General features: G+C 40.2%; 1 protein-coding gene across 1 annotated transcript; it reads right to left on the bottom strand.

Moving 5' to 3' along the window:
• Window positions 1–535: 535 nt before the first annotated feature.
• On the bottom strand, window positions 536–18,401 carry slc39a8 (solute carrier family 39 member 8). The gene is made up of 8 exons (XM_075448277.1): window positions 17,700–18,401; window positions 16,851–17,013; window positions 11,591–11,760; window positions 11,303–11,425; window positions 9,669–9,839; window positions 7,006–7,213; window positions 2,651–2,835; window positions 536–1,827 (listed from the first exon to the last, which is right to left on the bottom strand). The coding sequence occupies exons 1-8, from the start codon at window positions 17,922–17,924 to the stop codon at window positions 1,681–1,683; spliced, it is 1,392 nt and encodes a 463-aa protein (XP_075304392.1). The 5' UTR covers window positions 17,925–18,401; the 3' UTR covers window positions 536–1,680.
• Window positions 18,402–18,671: the final 270 nt, after the last annotated feature.

Below are 18,671 nucleotides of genomic sequence, written 5' to 3'. Positions count from 1 at the left end.
CACATACTTTTTCACTTTTACTTAAGTAAAAAAGTCAAGTTGATACTTCAACTTTTATCAAAGTGTTTTTAAACTGCAGTATCTATACTTCTACTTAAGTAACAAATGTGTGTACTTTTGACACCACTGGTCCTTTGGGACAACGTTGTCCCAGTGTAACTTCATAGACGTGTCGTACAGATGTTTGTAGAGGCGCACCCTCTCGGTCACCGCGGTCTCTGCAGTGTTCATGTTTCCTTTCTCTTGGTCAGCTGTTTCCGGTTGAGCTCGCGCGAAGTCAGAAAAAAAGTTGTGTGCGCGCCCTTGCGACGCGCGAGGATTTTTTAGCTTGCGACGGGGGGCGTGGCCGAATTTTGGGTCACGTGACCGTTTGCGCCATTTGCGACCAGCTAGTAAGAATGGGTCAAAGCGAGGTTGCGCCGAGTAAGAATCAGCCTTAAGAATGACGAAGCGAGACGTTTTCTTCAGTTCAGACGTACTTTAGTTATTAACAAAAGGAAAAACATACTGTCTGCAGTTTTGGCGGGTTACAACATGGCTGCCTACAACAACCAAAAAAAAACCTGACGTAATCACGTTACGTTCACCTTCCAGCTCCGAGAACATCTTGGGTAGGAAAGTCCATTTTAATATAATTCCAAATAAATTAAATTCAGTCTCCTTTTAACCACATATTCATCACATGAACTGGTTTTTCTTAATATTAATGTTAACTTATATTTCAACTTGTATGAACTCGTTTATTCTTCTCAAATAATGTTTTTGCAACAAAAACATTCTCAACAGTTGTTGTTTGTTTTGTAAGCTTCCAGCCATATCATCTTTCTGGAAAATCCATCGATGCATCCACTGATTGCAACTCCAAATGGCTTAAGCTTATCGTAGCCATCAATAGTAGACATAGTTTGGACCACAGCTGTGGTAAACACGCTTTCATAGCCTGTTTCTTGATCTCAGATCAACACCTTCACCATCCAGTAACTGTGGTAATATTTGCACTGTTTCTCTGTATGTCACAATTGCATGTAACCAACATTTTGGTGCATCCACCTGTAGCCATGGCACTGACCAGATGTTTGCAGTTGCTGTTCAATGAAAGTTGCCAACTTACTATCTCATAATTATGACTTAGTATCTCATAATTTCGACTTACTATCTCATAAACTTAGTATTTCTAAATGTCTTTTTATTAAGTGACGGAAACGGGCTTCCATACAAGTCAGTGGATTTTGTGAGAAGAGAATCGTTTTGAAGAGGAAAAGTGTTAGAATTAGAATGCAGATGTGAGATTTGTTTTTATCATTTTTTTTTTATAAATTTTTTTGCTGTTGTTCTTTTTCCTTTGGTACTTCCAGTGTCCATTTATTATTTTCTACAGTATAAATAAGGTAAATATAAAAAAGTCACAATATATGAAGACTGAAAAAATTATTTATTGTCTTCTTAAAATAAATCTCGTTAGATTTTATACAAGGTGATTGTAAAGATTTCCCCCTTCTTTTTTTAAAAAAAATTGAGTAAACATGTCACTAAATTGATGGTCCAAAAGTATATAAGTTCACTTTTTTACCTTTTAACTTTTTTTTTTTTTTTTTTTTTTTTTTTTTACAAAATGTGTTTTTTGCAGAAACTGAGTCCGCCCGCAAACATTTCTTTTCAGGTTGGCTCTCCCGTCTCCTTCTAGCCCAGGTTAATTTCCCCTGCAAACATGGTGATGAGTAGTATGATGGTGAACCCAGTGAGCAGTCCTGCGTTCTGGATCAGAAAGAAGATGACCTTTTGGGAAGTTCGCTGGTGTCCCCTTGCTATGTTGTCCATTTCTGGAAACTGAAATTAGGAACGACAAGCATTTATATCGTCATATAATAAAACCAAAAATTCAGTGTCAGCTGATATCAACAAAACCAAAAATCCAAAGTTTCAATCACATCAAGAAGAATAGTTTTTTTTTTTATCATCGTCAACAAATTCAATGAAAAGACCAAAACCAACAATAATCTGATCTTACTGACAATAATGTCCCTGGACTCAAAGATTGATATTCAGGGGAATATTCAAATTTCTTTTTTTTTTTTTGCTCAAATTGTTGACATCTTGCAGAATTATGCCCCCCGTGATGAGGCTTTTCTTTTTGCAACATCAATCCTTCACTGACTTTATTGTAGGCCTGAAATTTTACCACTAGAGAGCAGCACGGCAAGCTGCAAGCGCAACAGCAGAAGCACCTAATATAAAGTAGATACGGTATAACTTCAGAAAGTTATCAGTTTCGAAATCCAATTCTAAATAATATTATCAATGATTAATCAATGTACCAACTGCTGCTGTCTCTTTTGCTGACAAATGCGCCACAATTATCCCCAGGAAGTCTATCTGGCCTAGAGAGATGAGCAAGAAGAGTTGAGAAGAACTTTATACCAGTGAAAACTGCTGCTGTTGTTGGACAAAGAAGTGAAACTAAAAACAACGAGCTAAAAAGCCACGTAAAAGCAGCAGGAAAAGGTTACAATAAGAATAAGTTTATTTGGTGACATGTGCCTCAAATAAGTTTTGGTTGTCAGACAATGCAGGAGATGTTGTTGTTTCATTGTCAATGGGATTTGTTCACAAAAAAAGAGAACATTAAAAACATGTCCAGATATCAACTCACCATGTCTGCCAGTGCAATATACAGAAACATTCCCCCTGCAATAGCAAAGATCACATTTGGGGCAAAGCTGCTTCCAAGCAGAATGCCAAACACGAGGCCGACGTAACACGACATTGCCGACATCAGGTTGAAGAAAATGGCCTGTGGGATGCTCATTCCAGCATTCAGGAGGATGACAAAGTCACCTGCCAAGGGAACACAGCATTAGTACAAGCAGACTGAAAATCATTTTATGCTTTTTCCCCATCTTGAAATGTCAATGGAGTTACTCTGTAAAACTGCTTTGTAATAAGACCATGTATGGATAATATTTTTTTCATCTCTTTTTGATTTTGGCAAGAATCTGATATTATCTCCAAGTACTCGTCCAGACACTCCAAACCTCCATACATTGTTAACAAAAAAACAACATGTGTGGGCTGAAGAAGCTGTCATGTGTCCCTCACTCTCACAGTATTATAGCTCCATGCTTTGTATACATTATGCACCCTCTAAACATGTCTTTGTTGTCTCTAAAGTTAATGAAAAGTCATATGAAGACAAAAAGACAAGATTTGTGGGAAGAAATATCATTTTGGCTATAGTCTACAGATTGTTAAGCAGGTGTTGATTCGGTTCATAGAAGTTTAACAACCACTTACACCAAAATATACTTTTTAAAAACTTTTTCACATTACCGTATCCTGGGCAAATTGCTGGCCAAAGCTATGCTTGAACATTTTTACCTGAGAGCTGCAGTGTACGAACAATAGTGTCAAAATCACAGATTTCAACAGACAAGTTTCATCCATAAGAAACGTAAGAAACCATTCATCAATACTACATCATTAGCATGCTAACAAGTGATTCTATTTGTTGGAATTTGTCTTCAATTTAAGTCTGCATTTAAGTTGTTGTCTCTTAACCTGCTGTTTAACGTACAGTACCAATCAAAAGTCTGGGTGCAACATTCCGTTTATTTTGAATCACCGCATATCAAATTAGTGAAACTAATGAAAAACTTGTTAAACTAAAAAGGAACGCGAGTCAGAAATGTTTCCATAGGCTTGCTTGAGAAAAAGCCAGGATAGCCAGATCATCAGGTCACCAGAGTGTGCCAGTATAGGCTTAAGTGGAATTCAGAAGAAGTAGTTTGCCTAAAAGAAAACAAATGTCAAAGAGTGGGAAAAAAACAATCAACAACAACTGCGGTGGACATGAGGAAAATGGAAACTGCACTTCTTCAGGAATGGCTTTATTCTCTAGGAACATCCTGGATATCATACCCTATCTGGGAAGATGCTGTTCAGTCGCATGAGTTTATTGTTGCCAGCACAGACCAGAAACAGCTGGTGACTCAGGTCATTTTAATCTTAGCTAGGTCAGACGAGATACACATTGAAGTTTCCATTCCCTCAATGCATATTGATATTTGATATTTATCTCTGAATCAGACTTCCCGATAAGTGCGCAGTCTGGTCACACTAAAGGCTGATTTATGCTTCAGACGCAAAGCCTCTGACGAGGTTGCAGAACCATAAGGGCGGATTATAGTTCTGCGTCTATCGTCTTGACGTGTTGCTTTGCTCTGGTCGCGAACCACTTTTCATGTTATGGTTCTGCAACCTCGGTCTGGAATTTCTCGGGACGCACATCAGTTTCCCCTCGCGAGAATTTCGGTGGGCGGTGACGAGAACTTCGGGGGCGCCGGCGGAAGTGTTTATTTTTCAAAAAAAAATAAAAAAAGTGTATGCAAGATATGGATTTGGAGTTGCTCGACATCGAAGAAGAACAGCTTCTTTTATTGGAGTTGGCGAAAATGCAAAGGAGGAAGCCACACAGACAACCGGAAAGGCACACCGAGGACCAATCACAGCCGCTTTTGTCTGCGCACTTCCGTTGGTGGTCTGCGTGCGTCTGTCGCGTAGTCAGGATTTTTCCGAGGTGCACGACAACGCGCGCAGAGCCTCTGCGTGGGGGAGTGGTCAAGATTTTGACGCTCGCAGAGGCTCTGCGTCCGAGCGTCAGAGGCTTTGCGTCTGAAGCATAAATCAGCCTATAACATAAAAAGTGGTTCGCGACCAGAGCAAAGCAACACGTCAAGACGATAGACGCAGAACTATAATCCGCCCTTAAAGGCTCGTGTATACTTCGCAGCAGTGTGTCGCAGTGAGCTTGTCGCAGACACGACGCAGTTATTTTTGATTTATGCCTTGAAGCGCTGTCTGCGCTATGTTAATCCCACACCACAACGCAAGAGGGACAATCACGAACAAGCTAGGATTGTGGGTGTTACGGTTACGGAGGTCATTCAACAACAATGGCGACTGGACGAATGCGCACTTTGATTGAGATGCAGCTGATCGATCTAGAAATAGAAGAAATATTGCTACTACTGGAGCTGGCAGAGAGGCGAAAGAATCGTCACGGTTAGCACGGTTAGCGTCAGCCGGTTAGCAAACTGGAAATACGCATAGTGTAGAGTGGATGTAGAGTTGACCAATCAGAGGTCTCCTTTCTCTCCTCCCTGCGGCGATGTCTGCGGCACTGTCTGCGGTGAGTTACAATTTTGAGGAGGTGCACCAGAGTGTCTGCGTAGTGTCTGCGTAGTGTCTGCGTTAACTGCGACACACACGCAGACGACCTGGTTTCCGAGTATAAATCAGGCTTAACTGCTGCTATCACCTTCCCCCCTTGTGGGAGGAAGTTGGAGACCAGAATTCCTCGCAGATGCAGAGGGAGAGTGGGTTGACTGAAATTATGCAAAGGAAAGGTGAGGTGGGTCTAATTAACATATTCATACACCCCTGCATGCTAACTGAAGCAAAGGTGGAGAGTTTCATCAAAGCTATATTAATGCTTGCAAAGATGATTTCAATGGACTGGATTTTACCAAACCCACCAATTAAAGGTAAGAATCTATGGCTGCGAACAATGGGCCTCATGCAAGAACATTTTCGTATTTTTATTCTAAATTTCTTTCACTTTTTTCGTACGAAGGTCTCGTACGAATACGCCACGTCAGATTCAACAAAACGCTCTTAACTTCGGAAAAAGTGTGTAAACGACCTGTGTAAATGATGAATGCCAGGATAGTCGATTTGCATATTCCACGCCCAAAATGATACCATATAAGGCTACGCTTCCTCTCTCCTGTGCCAGGAAGTGTTGAGTCATGAGAATGGCATCAAGGCGCAAAAAGAACAACTTTACGAGCTCTGAGATTAAAGTTCTACTTTCAGGGATCCAAAAAGGAAAATCTGTCATTTTAGCAGTGTCAGCAGTGGAATTACGGGACCTGCTAAAGCGAAGAAATGGGAAGCAATTCCGAGTGCTGTTAATTCCATGTCACCTGTAGTTTGTAATGGTACCGAAATAAAGAAGAAATGGTTTAATATGGAAATAGCTTTTTTCTTAAAAACGTCTCGCCATGGCCAGGCGCTCGATGACTGCAACAAAAGCCGTGCAATCAATTGTTGCCTCATCATGATGGCTCTTTGATGGGGCGGTCCATGAGGGGGGTCTTCTGGCACCACACAAGTCCCTCTTAATTTGTACTTGTTGGACAGCGGCGTATGGGAATTTGATGTACCATGGGTGATAAACTGATGAGAGTTTTGATGACCAAGGGGAGCGCACGGCTCACAGAGGAAGGGGACCCCCCCGATCTGTCTCCAGTCTCCCTCTGAAAGGTTCCAGTGGCCAAAAATCCACGGGTGGTGAGGACATGGACGCGTGGTGGAATTGGTCGGCGTGTTTCTCTCTGGAGTTGTGGCTCTAGCAAGCTGCATATTTGCAGCAGCACAGTCCTTGGCAATCTAAATCGCAATGTTAGTCGTTCGTTTGTCTCCGCAGGATATTTACACGGTCTCGGAGCACATGGTCTCTTCCAAGAGCCTGACGCGCTAAGGCATCCAAAAGTAGCAAGTCAGACGCTGGTTACACTTCCCATTGACCTTGTTATATACAGAGTCAAATTAACCTTCAATTAATGCATCATTTAAGTCAAACAGAATAATGTCAGCATCATTATGGGGTATAATGTATATATTTATTTATGATTGCTTCAAAGTAATTAAATATACAATCCATTAGTGAACCAAACTTGATTAAAAAAACAACGGACTATTTACGAAACTCCTACGACAGGTCTGGATCACTCCTAAATTCTGTTCGTACCTGAAAGAAAACGTAAAATACAAAAAGATTGGTGAATGCGCCAATTCTCTTAAATCACTCGTACGCACGACTTAAGAACAAATCTGTGCGTACGAACAGTTCTTGCATGAGGCCCATTGTTTGGATGCACAGAATGATTTTCCAAAGACTCACACAGAGACCGAATCACAAATTATTTTTCTTTGTTCAACACTCACCCAGCTCATGGGGAAACTCCTCACACACAATGGCTGTGGACGTACTGAACCCTGTCAATATGGACACGGTGAACGAAGCACCGATGGCCAGCCCATCGATGAAGTTGTGCAGTGCGTCGCTCAGCGTTATCATCCACGCCATTGTTTTGATGTTGCTGATGTGCTTGCCACGCAACCAGTGGCACATCACACCAGATGCCTGAACGTCCTGGAACAGTGACAAGACAGGTTAAAGCGGAACTATGCAACTTTCAGTAATACGGGGTTTGTTTACCATGCAATACACACCCCAAAGCTGTAGGGGGAGCTCCGTAGAAAATAAGGCGACAGTCTAGCCATAATATTATGTATTACTACTCTAGAAGCTAACCTCATTCAATTTAGCCGTCGACAGCTAATGGAGAGAGGTGTGTCTTATCAGGCTCCCTGGCTCGGCTCAGAGCCCTTTAGACCTGCCGTGAAGCAGTAGTTCTCGGCTCTCGTGTGTCGCGAGACTTCCAGAGGTAAACAAAGCACGCGGCGCCACAGGCAAAGTTGCAAGCGCTGTTTCGGGCTAGGGCCACCAGATGGAGATGGAAATGTCACCGTTTTCATCAGAACGGGTCAGCCAAGCAATCTGATGATTGCCAAGCAATTTTATGACCATGAAAAAGTTGCATAGTGGCGCTTTAAAGGGACACTATGTAATAAATTAAGTCATTTATTAGCTCAAATCAACATATTCATTCATAAGTTAGTCCTCATTGGTGTAAAATGATCTCTGTCAAAAATCTCACTTATCCTCCTGAGTGAAGAATAACTAGTCTGTATCTACATAGAGCAGGTAAGCTCTATGGAGGCTGCCATGTCCTTCCGGTCTATGAAAAATGACGAAGTGCCGAGAGGGACATAAAGCACTTCAAATCGCGATTTCCCCACCAGGCCTACAAGCAGAAATGACGTCATTGTGACGTCATTTCCGCCAAATGGCTTATTACAGCCGCTAATGCTAAATAGATTTTATTCCTTGGCACATATGTCTTTGTGTTTATTATCTTTCTTTTTGTAAGTGCATCATCTTCTTCTTTTTATTATTATTCCTATGCTCCCCCTGGATATCTTCTTTTTGGCGTTATGCTCACATTTGTAAACTGCTATTTTGTTGATTTACTAATAAAGTTAAAAAAACAAAAAAAAAAAAAAAATGCTAAATAGATTTTATCTCGTAAATGATCCCACTAATAATGCATTGATTGTTACCAAACTTCTGCCGTAGTACACATAGGCTCTTAACTCACAAAACGAGGCATTAGAAAGTTTGTAAGTTTACCGGGAGTTTATTTACCGCTGCTAATGCTCCTATTGCTAACGCAGGCTAATGCTAACGCTGCGTCGACGTCACTTCCGGTAACTCCCGGAATATGACTAATTGCATTGCTTGCACACCAAAGGAGATGTTATGTTATCTGACATGTTATCTGTCATCTGTATTCATAGTGTTGTTGTATGTGTGTTATATAATCCTTTGTACTGTGTGTCTTGATTTCTTTTTGTTTGTATGGACCTTGAGTCTGAAGCTATAGCTTCTTGAATCTTGACACATTCCGCTTGCCGTAGTTCAAGAAGTTGCAGCGCACATTTGAAAACGTGAGGCGCTAGAGAGCAAATTCATTCAACTTTGCAAAATAAAATTGCACCACTAGATGGGGGAAGAAATTACATAGTGTCCCTTTAAAGGCCACTGCTCCTGTTTGATCGTCATCATCAAAGAGTCGTGTGCAAACATAAGGATTTGGCAGAAAAGATAACAGGAAAAAGTTCAAATTATTCAGAAAATAAAGAGTGAGGTTAACATTGTTCTCAAAGTATCTGATCACTGTTTTGTTTTTTGTTTTTTTTTAAATCCTGTCAATAATACAAATTAGAGTAAAAATGTCTGAAGGTGGAAGTACGCCACATGTCAGGACATAATCACTTGTTATCACAAAAACACAGTAAAACTGAGAAATTCGGCCTCATCAACAATGGATTTTTAACAGTCAGGAATTCAAAAGTTGAGAAACTTTCAAATTGTCAATACTCTTTGATGAAGAAACTCTATCGACCGAGCTGCATTGGTGCTGATGGGAATTTCCTAAATGTTTAAAGGATGTTTAAATTTTGACTTAATCATAGTTTGATTTACGTGGGGGACAGCCGGTATCACAACAATCCATCAAAAATGTTCAGGAAATATTTTCATTTTCTACAAAACAACTTAATTCCAAATATAATGGCACGAGTGTTGCTAACATGAAATCTGAGAAGAGACGGATACAAACGCAGCCTTTGGCATTTGGTTGGAGTTACTATGTGGAGACAAAACGGAGCTTTTACAAGACGTGGACAAACAAGGAGTCTTTGTTTCCAGGCCAGACAATCTCCGCATTTACAGTGATGGGAGGGATCGGAACCCAGCAGCTTAGTTTCACTGCTTGATCCCACTGCATCGTCTGTTTGTGTGGTATTCTAAGCCTTTCAAAGCCAGATTTCTTCATATGACACAAGAATTGTCCCAGTTAAACATTAGCAGCATCTATAATCGACACCCGTCGGCGATAACAGCTCAATAAACTATGTGCTTACTGTACAGGTGAATTCATTTAATTTCAAAGACAGGGTTACAGAAGACTTGAAAATGGTACCTGGGAAGTGGACACATTTGTATGCGGGGACTCAAGGTTTGGGCTGCTCCTATCAGTAGCAATGGTGGTGATGCAGGTTAAAACTATGGAGTCCTTTTTTTCTTGTATGTCCCCGTTGTGGAGACAGTTTTCTTGAGGTGGCTCTGCAGGAGTGAAGTGGCTGTGGCCATGCTGAAAAGACAGACAAAGGCGTCAGATAAGAGAGCTGAAGACACATTTCCACAGCAAAATTAAGCAGATTCTTCTATAAGACACAGAAGAGTATACCTGCTAAACATTAACTGCCCATCTCGGGTCACTGATAACAGCTCGATAAACCACTCAGAAGGATTACACATCTAAACCAGGTTAATACACCACCTCTTTGTTTGTCCGTCAACAACTTCTAAACTTTACTGGAGAGGTGGAACAAGAGCAAAGTAATCGTAAAATAGCCTAGCCGGCCTTGTATGGGATACGTTGTCCAAGTGGCTCTTGAGATGCTCATAAAATATTTGGAAATGCTTTTCCAGTTTGTGCATATCACACACACACACACACATCCTGATGTCCATGATGAAATCCGCTTTCTGATAGTGGAATGTTGTGGACAGCAAATCTCTATCAAGCACATGGTTACTGCAGATAAAAGTTCTGGGAAGGCTCACTGTTTTTACAAGCTTATCTTAGGAATGAGCTACTCATAAGATAAAGCATAATTAAGAATAAGTTTTATTGCTGTGTAGGTTAATGTGACAAGAGCTGCCACAGCTGATTGGTGCTGAGAGGCAGGAGGAAGAGTTCTTGAGGAGACTGCTGGAATAAAGTGCCTGTGGTCACACATAAGCAATTAAAATAAAATGAAAAAAATACATAAAATGACATGTAGCCTATATGGAGAAATCTGAAAGAATAAACACAGATCATATACAGAAACAAATGTATTTATTTGTTGAGCTGACAGTCTGACAATAAAGCTTGTGATTGTCCCTTTGGGTCTTAAAATCTAAAAAATTTGTTATGATCACAAAAGAATTATTCAAACAACTAAGCTCCAACACTTTAAGTCCAGCGACAGCATTAAAAACTCTGCCAAAGTCTGTAAGACTTTTGGGCTCCGCAGATTTTATATAAAGGATGGACGTAGCCAGAGGACATGAATCTTTTGGCTCCAAACCGACTGAGTCAATGATGCGGTCCCCTTCATTGGTGACCGCAAAGTAGTGATTGTTCAAGCCGAATGCGTCTGGACTAAACTGATTCAAAATTAAGCAAGTATAGAACCATTTTCAGGAAACCATGAATAAACACTGACATGAGAGTCTAAGCAACCTTGCCTTTGATTTTAAATCAGTTTTTCTTCACATTTTTAGCTTTATTCTCAGCTTCTCAATGTCGTGGTTCTATTTCATGATATGATAATCATAATGAGACTGCGGCTTGACACACATCCGTAAGGAATCAAACAGAAACAATAATAAAACAACCAATAAAATAATAATAAAACAAACTTAAAAAATAAAGGCCCTACTACTTTGGAATATCATCTACCAAATTGGCCAATAAAGCAAAGCTATTAAAGTGCAGGCATGCAACTATAATAAAAGAAAATTGTTCTGCACCTAATAAACACACTAACTGCACTCTGGTCTTACCTCATGGTCCATGCGGAGAAACATCTTCAGTATCTTTTCCACAAAGTAAAGGATGTAAAAGCCTCCAAATATCCCAACTGCATTCCCCACATAGTTATCTGATTTTGGATCAAAACCCAGGGCCTGTGGATTAACAAGAGTATTTCATCTGTCAACAAAACATCTCTTGTTCCATGCTTTCAAACTGATATGTAAATATGCCTTTTGTGAAGCATTTAAACATCTTCACAACCTGAATTTCTTGAGCTGGTTAAAGGCTGCATTCTGTCAACCCCAAATCTAACTGACCTCTGGTATGAGTTGAAGTACAGCATTGGAGAAGAGCGTCCCGATGGCCAGGCCAATGAAGTAGGTCAGGATTTTGGGGAAATAAGACTTCTTGGTGAATGGGATCAGCAGGAGACCAAGAAGAGACGCCAGGTTGATTATGGTGACAGCCAGGAAGCCATAACCCCACACTGTCGGTACACGGATAAAACAGTTAGAATAAATGAACACACTGACGCTTGAATTGCCCACTTTGAATTTTTTTCGGATCTTTAGTGCAAATGTAGAAGTTAAACATGAGAATAATACATTATATGAGAAATTAAGGCAACTTATTCAAATATTCAAAATAGCGAGAAAAGTTGTTATCCTGTCATCTTTTCAGGTCCTGCTTTTTGTGGTACATGTAATGTATATACAGAACATGCATCATCATGCAACTATAAAATACATGCCTTTTTGTTGTAAAAATAAATCATGTATATCAAGATACTTCCAGATTAAGTAAAAGTTAAATGAAATGCTTTATTATGCATCATCTAACTGCTGATTGAGTTCATGCTAAACAACTGACAAGTTGAATGCTGTTACATATTTTACAAAGTTTTTCTCCATTCCATAGAGATGTAATAGCAAAGGAATGAGTTCAAAACAACAAATATTTACATTTTTATTTGTACGAGTAAGATGAATCATTGTAGAAGATCTGATGTCATTAAAGACATCCACTGGTCACCATATTGGAGCTCTTCCTCTCAGGATACAATGAAACTCCTGCCTTCTTAGCCAACACTAAATCCACCCCTAACAGAACTAACATGCAGCTGGGAGCACTACACAATAACTCCTGCCTGAAAGGCTCAACTCAGGGTAAAAGTCTCTCCCTCCCAGCTTAAAGCATTACACAGCATTCATAGATGTATATAAGCTCAAACACAATTGCCACGTCCTACTATATGGTGTTTCTATTCCCAAGAGCCAGCTTTTTAAAAGCTATATAACAATGCTTTACATCTTTGCAAACTTGAAAACCTTGTTCCCGTCTTTGTTTCCGTGCAGGAAACTGTAAATATGCACAATTCAACAAAATGCACATTGCTATTCATTTGGAGAGCAGAGATTTTGTTCAACTCAGTGGAAGCAACAGCATGACTTGTGAACAACACACGGTCACAGTTTGCTGTAACTGTATCAGCAGTACGGAGGGGTCAATGACTCAGTGAGTCAGCGCAGGATGGCGTGCACAACAGGACACAACTGGCTTGAATGGAGACAGGAAATACGCAGTGATGGAGGGGAATGACATGGAGTGACCATTTGAAACCCTTTAGACATGACTGATAAAAGGTACCAATTAAATTTCAATATTATAGCCCTAATTACAAAACAAAATGGTGTTATGTTTCTAGTAATCTGAGAAACAGTCAGCTGTAGTCTGCTGATTAAAAGGCTCCGGAGTTACCAGACAAAGTTTCTGGGCTTCTTGTGCAGATAATGGATATCCAGGCCAAGACTTCCAGTTCTGTGCTCTAAGTCATTGTTTGAATTCAGTCACAGTCATGTGAAAAAGAAATAGAAAATACACCTCTAAGGTTTTGTGCGTCACAACATAATTAAAAGCTGCAGCAGCTGTAGAAGGGACATTTTCCTTTGTTCCGGAATGAAAGAACGCCTCGTCTGATAGGACAAGCACCTGAAAACCGAGGAGGGCTACCTGATTTAGTCCCACCGACTAACTCAGGTCCGAATTTAAACTCAGGTCTGAATGGGGATATACTTTAATTGTCACATAAATGTACAATGCTCTTTCAATCCTAAGGTTTTATGTATCAGGAAATTAGCAAAAAAAAAAAAAAAAAGGTCTTAAAATTGGTTAAAACCATACCAGATGAAAAATAAGATATTACACTGTGCAATTATCTATTTAACAAAAACAGTGTAAACTGTAGAAGCAGTGTGTGAAAAACAAATGTTCTGCTAACATATGAATTAAGATGGTACGTAGCAGCCAAGTCCTGCTAATCAAATGCACTTAATAAACTGATCATCAGCAGGTGTGAGCACCTCTATGAAAGCAGAAGTTTAGTCAGTTTGCTGGTGTGGAGCATTCAGGTGTGTGTTAACACAATGCCAAGGAGGAAAGACATCAGCAATGATCTTAGAGAAGCAACTGTTGCTGCCCATCAATCTGGGAAGGGTTATAAGGCCATTTCCAAGCAATTTGGAGTCCACCATTCTACAGAGAGAAAGATTATTCACAAGTGGAAAACATTCAGGACAGTTGCCAATCTTCTCAGGTGTGGACGTCCCAGCAAGGTCACCCCAAGGTCAGACTGTAGAATGCTCAGAGAAACTGCAATAAACTCCAGGAGCTACATCTCAGACTCTACAGGCCTCAGTTAGTATGTTAAATGTTAAAGTTCATGACAGCACAGTTAGAAAAAGACTGAACAAGTATGGCTTGTTTGGAAGGGCTGCAGGAGAAAGCCTATTCTCTCTAAAAAGAACATGGCAGCACAGCTTAGACTGGCAAAGCTGCATCTGAACAAAGCACAAGACTTCTGGAACAATGTCCTTTGGACAGACCAGAGCAAAGTGGAGATGTTTGCTCATAATGCACAGCAGCAGGTTGATGATGATCCCAAACGCAGCAGCAAATCTACAACAGAATGTCTGAATAAAGAATCAAGTGGTTGAAACTGTCCAGTCAAAGTCAGCACCCTAATCTGACTGAAATGCCAGAATTCCTTTTCTACTATGTGGGAGACTGGCAACGTGATACAGAGAACAGCTACTTCAAGTTGGGTCTACAAAACAAATGAATCATGGGGTGTTCTTAGTGTTTCATACACTGCTTAACTTCACTTAATTTTTGTCAAATAAATAAGACTGTTTAATAGTATGTGTGTTGTGGTCCAGCTGAGGATGTAAGTAGATCTGTAGGTCCAAATCCTTTTTTCATCACGGAGTACTTCCTTTTTCATGTGTCTGTAAGTTTGAAGAAAAAAAAAAAAATAATAATAATAATAATTTCAATTGTAATCATGTGATAGTTGATAGCTTTCAGATCGCATTCTTTTCCTCTGAATGAAAGTACACTCAAAAGGTTACTGGTCAATAATACCTTAGACTACAACCAAACTACAGTCACCAGAAAGCTTCTGGTACCAAAATCTTCAGCCTTGTCCATTCACAAAGATGTATGTTTCACTAATAATTATCAGTAACTCATCTTACTGAAGAACAGCCCAAGTCGGTGAGTATTGGGAGTTTAGAAAGAGAAGAAATGGAGGGAGTACAGTCTCCTTTGATGCTGACCACCTTCTCAGACACGTCAGTCTTACAAACTGTGGTTGGTTTCTCAGGTAGGCAACGAGCCCGGTTACATGCACAGTCGAGTCAAGCATCCAGGCCCGTTTGAGTCTGGTGTATAAATGCAGTTGTAATTTGAATCCAGACTGCATAATATTTATGTGCTAGTCCAGCTTTCAGAGGCTTTAATTTGTACCATTTCGGTTTACCTCACATGTTTACATACATTGTAGAAGTCAACTTTAGGTCAGGCTAACAGGTTCATGGAAACCGTACTCAATCAGTGAGGGCACATCAGTCCAAGCTTAGAGGGAATACATTGGAAAGTTGGAGAAGATGAGGTTTAAATGCCCAGAGATCAACATGAGCACATTGGAGTGCTGTGTTCATATGACTGAGCAGAGCACACCACATCAGCAGCAGTGAGACACGCACCGCTACAAAAATCGCAGAGGTGAACTCCCTTGGTAGATAACGAGGATGGAAACTCTCAGCTAACAGTTCAACGTCCGTGACACAGATCACCTATCTACTTTTATTTGTCACTTAATCAATTTAGTCACTCATTAAATTGTAAATGACTTGCGTTGACAGTTCTCACCTTTGAAATTCACCCAAGGCGAATATGGCTCCTTTGCCCTAAACTGACAATATTTGGGCTTGAGCAAAGAAGCTGCTCCCACAGTCAGTCTTTAACAATCCTTTTGCTCCATTTTTGGACATTTAAATACAAAAAGGTTTATCAGTTTTTTGAAAGATTAACTGACAGATGACTTGGTAATAAAAATGATTATTTGCAAACGCACCCGTTGGTCTGACAGTGGTTGGTGAGCTGAAAATGAAGCAGATTTCCAGCAAACCTGTTGAAGAACAAATACCCCAGTATTCATTAACGATGACTCATTTTTTAGAGATTGTCATCTGCTTACAGAGCTGACTTCACAGTGAGGGAGGCAATGTTTTTTGTACAGTTTTAGAACAGCATGTACATGGAATTCTTTCTAAACTTAAGAACATATCCAGAATTAAGGGTTTCATGTCCCAAACAGATCAGGAGAAGCTGATTCATGCTTTAATCTCCAGCAGACTTGACTACTGTAACGGTCTTCTGACTGGACTCCCCCAAAAGAGTCTCAAACAGCTGCAGCTCATTCAGAACGCTGCAGCCCGAGTTTTAACCAGAACAAAGAGATCACATCACATCACCCCAGTTCTCAAGTCTTTACATTGGCTCCCGGTCAGATACAGAATAGATTTTAAAGTTCTGCTACTCGTCTACAAATCACAGAATGGTTTAGGTCCAGAATACATGAATGACATGCTAGCAGAGTATAAAGCCAGTAGAGCTCTGAGATCTGCTGACTCAGGTCAGATAGTGGAGCCCAGAGTTCAAACTAGACACGGTGAAGCAGCTTTTAGCTGTTATGCTGCACACAACTGGAACAAACTACCAGCAGAACAGAAATCAGCCCCAACTGTAAGCACTTTTAAATTCAGGTTAAAAACATTTCTCTTTCGGTGTGCTTATGGTTGAGTTTATATTTTTCTTTTTCCCCTCTTCTTTGATTGCTTTAATTTTTATTCTATTTTTTTCCCCTTTAAATTGCTTGTTTTTATGCTGCTTTATGCTGTTCTTTTAAATGCCTTGTCTTTATATAAAGCACATTGAGTTGCCTATGGTATGAAATGCGCTATATAAATAAAGATGCCTTGCCTTGCCTTGCCTTAAAGAGGAGGTATCGTGATGTGTGTTTGACAACAGAGATGAGATAAACAGTGTGCATTGCCACGCTCTCCTTACTGCTGAAATCTCCAAACTTACAAACATAAGGAAAATCCCAGATGTCTAAATTTAGTTTCAAAGTTTGCCAATTAAATGACTTTAACCCTTGCAGTGGTTCTCAATGTGGACATCACGATCCAAACAACAGCTTGACAAATGAACCAGCGTTGGGATGAAGCAACTCACCAGAGTAGTCGAGAGGAGGCAGAGCTTCAGTTGTGGTGTGGGGGCAAGAGGGCAGCAACACCTGGGTCAACACAGCGGGGCAGATCCTCCCCAGATGTCCCGCGGTCAGCTCTGTGACATTACTGAACCCAAAGTGGGACAGAATCTGCTCCGCTGAGGGACACTGAGGGGCAGGGACACGTTAGCAGACATCTTTTTATTTGCTTATTTTTCTCTCAAGTTATCCCTGTTGTTATTCCCTTGTCTTGCATTCAATCTGAAGCACATCGTGTTGCATCTGTAATCTGCAATGTCTGTCATTCTCAGTTGTAGGGGATAAAAAAAAAAGGAACAAAGTGCAGAAGTTTGATGAAAGGCAGAAAAATGTCGAGTTTAAGGTTATTTTAAGGTAACACACGTACGGTTTTACATCATTATAAAGGTCATTTCAAGACACTACGTTGTGTGAGAGCAAAAGTGTGCATTCATTAACTTTGCCCAAAAAAAAAAGCAAAAGTGATGTGACAAATGAGAAGAAAAATGGAAGCTGTAATGTCAAATGCTCATCAACGGCCATACTTTTAGTCATAAGTAACTAAGGGGAACAAATAAAACACATATACTACTGCTGACAAGCTTCAAGCATTAGTTACTGCTTTGCAAATAAAAAAAATAACAAAAAAAGTTTTAAAAACTTAATATAACAATGAAATCAGAATTTCATTTTTTTTTTTTTTTTAAACAGCTAACTTAATCATGATACATTTCACCAGGAACCCTCAACAACTGGATAAAGCTTCACATAAAACTGATCAATACTAAGTTTAATTCTAAAAACAGCATCACACAGTAACAAGGTCATACATGTACCTCTTTGTTTTGCAGTGGATTTTCTTCTATTATTAACTCAGATCTTCTGGCTGAGATCAACAGAAGCAGATCTCTCAGATTCTCTGTGGTAATTGATGTATTCTCGCCATAATAGTGCAGAATGTTCTCCAGGAAAACATGTCCATCCTGGTGAATCCCTGCTACGCTCTGGGACGCTGCAATGAACGCCAGAACGCACGCAGCAGCCCATTTTAGACTGCACATTCTCGAGTTTTAGCGTCAAGAGTTTCTCCAGAAAAGTAAAAATCAGCTCCTGTTGAGCATTTTACTCAACCCAATTTATTTATTTTCTTAAATCAGGATATCCGCGGAGTTTGGACGCAGGGTAGAGTCAGTTCCATGGCAGAAGAAATCAGATTTTCTTTTTTTTTGGCTTTGAGGTTTTTTAGTTATCCGGTTTGAATGTCTTATTTCGACGTGCTCTTCCTGTTGCTGTGCTGCTCCGTGTGGTCTATCAGGACTATCTGAGGTAGATGAGGTTCAAAGATCAGCCATGGAGTCAAAAATGGAGGTGACCGACCGCGTGCATGCAGTCACTGTTCCTGCGCTTTCTTTGGTGACATACTTTCTCACTTAAATTGCAACGCGCTCTCACACACAAGCACAGGAGTGGAGCGTGTGTTTGTGATGTCAAACAATTAGGTGAAAAGTGCGTGCATGGTGTAACTCAGCGTTGCTCCACTTGCTGCTCTCTCTCCGTCTGTTATAACAGCTGGAAGGTGGAAAAAATAGAAAAAGAAAACAACAAGAACATTAACTTTTGAGTTGAGGTAGGAAGGTTTATGTCCCCCCCTGGTGGCAACCGATGATCAATGCAGGAAGAGAGCAACGGAAAGTCTGAACAAAACTGCCACGATGCTGTTCACAATCTGGAACCATCAACAAATGAGCATAATGAATAAGTAATCCCTTAATAAAGAAGTTAAGGGGGTTATCAATCATTGCTATGTA

Source organism: Odontesthes bonariensis, chromosome 17 (genome assembly GCF_027942865.1).
Source record: "Odontesthes bonariensis isolate fOdoBon6 chromosome 17, fOdoBon6.hap1, whole genome shotgun sequence".
Classification (NCBI taxonomy): Eukaryota; Metazoa; Chordata; class Actinopteri; order Atheriniformes; family Atherinopsidae; genus Odontesthes; species Odontesthes bonariensis.
This window is presented reverse-complemented; position numbering and strand designations above follow the sequence as displayed.

What these genes read in the sequence shown, in the direction of transcription:
- slc39a8 (XM_075448277.1), bottom strand. Translation starts at nt 17,924, where the DNA reads ATGTGCAGTCTAAAATGGGCTGCTGCGTGCGTTCTGGCGTTCATTGCA. An exon ending in TACTTCAACTCATACCAGAG is followed by an intron (nt 11,426 to 11,590) that starts GTCAGTTAGATT and finishes GTTAATCCACAG; the next exon opens with GCCCTGGGTTTTGATCCAAA. An exon ending in CAAATGTGTCCACTTCCCAG is followed by an intron (nt 7,214 to 9,668) that starts GTACCATTTTCA and finishes TCACTGTTCCAG; the next exon opens with GACGTTCAGGCATCTGGTGT.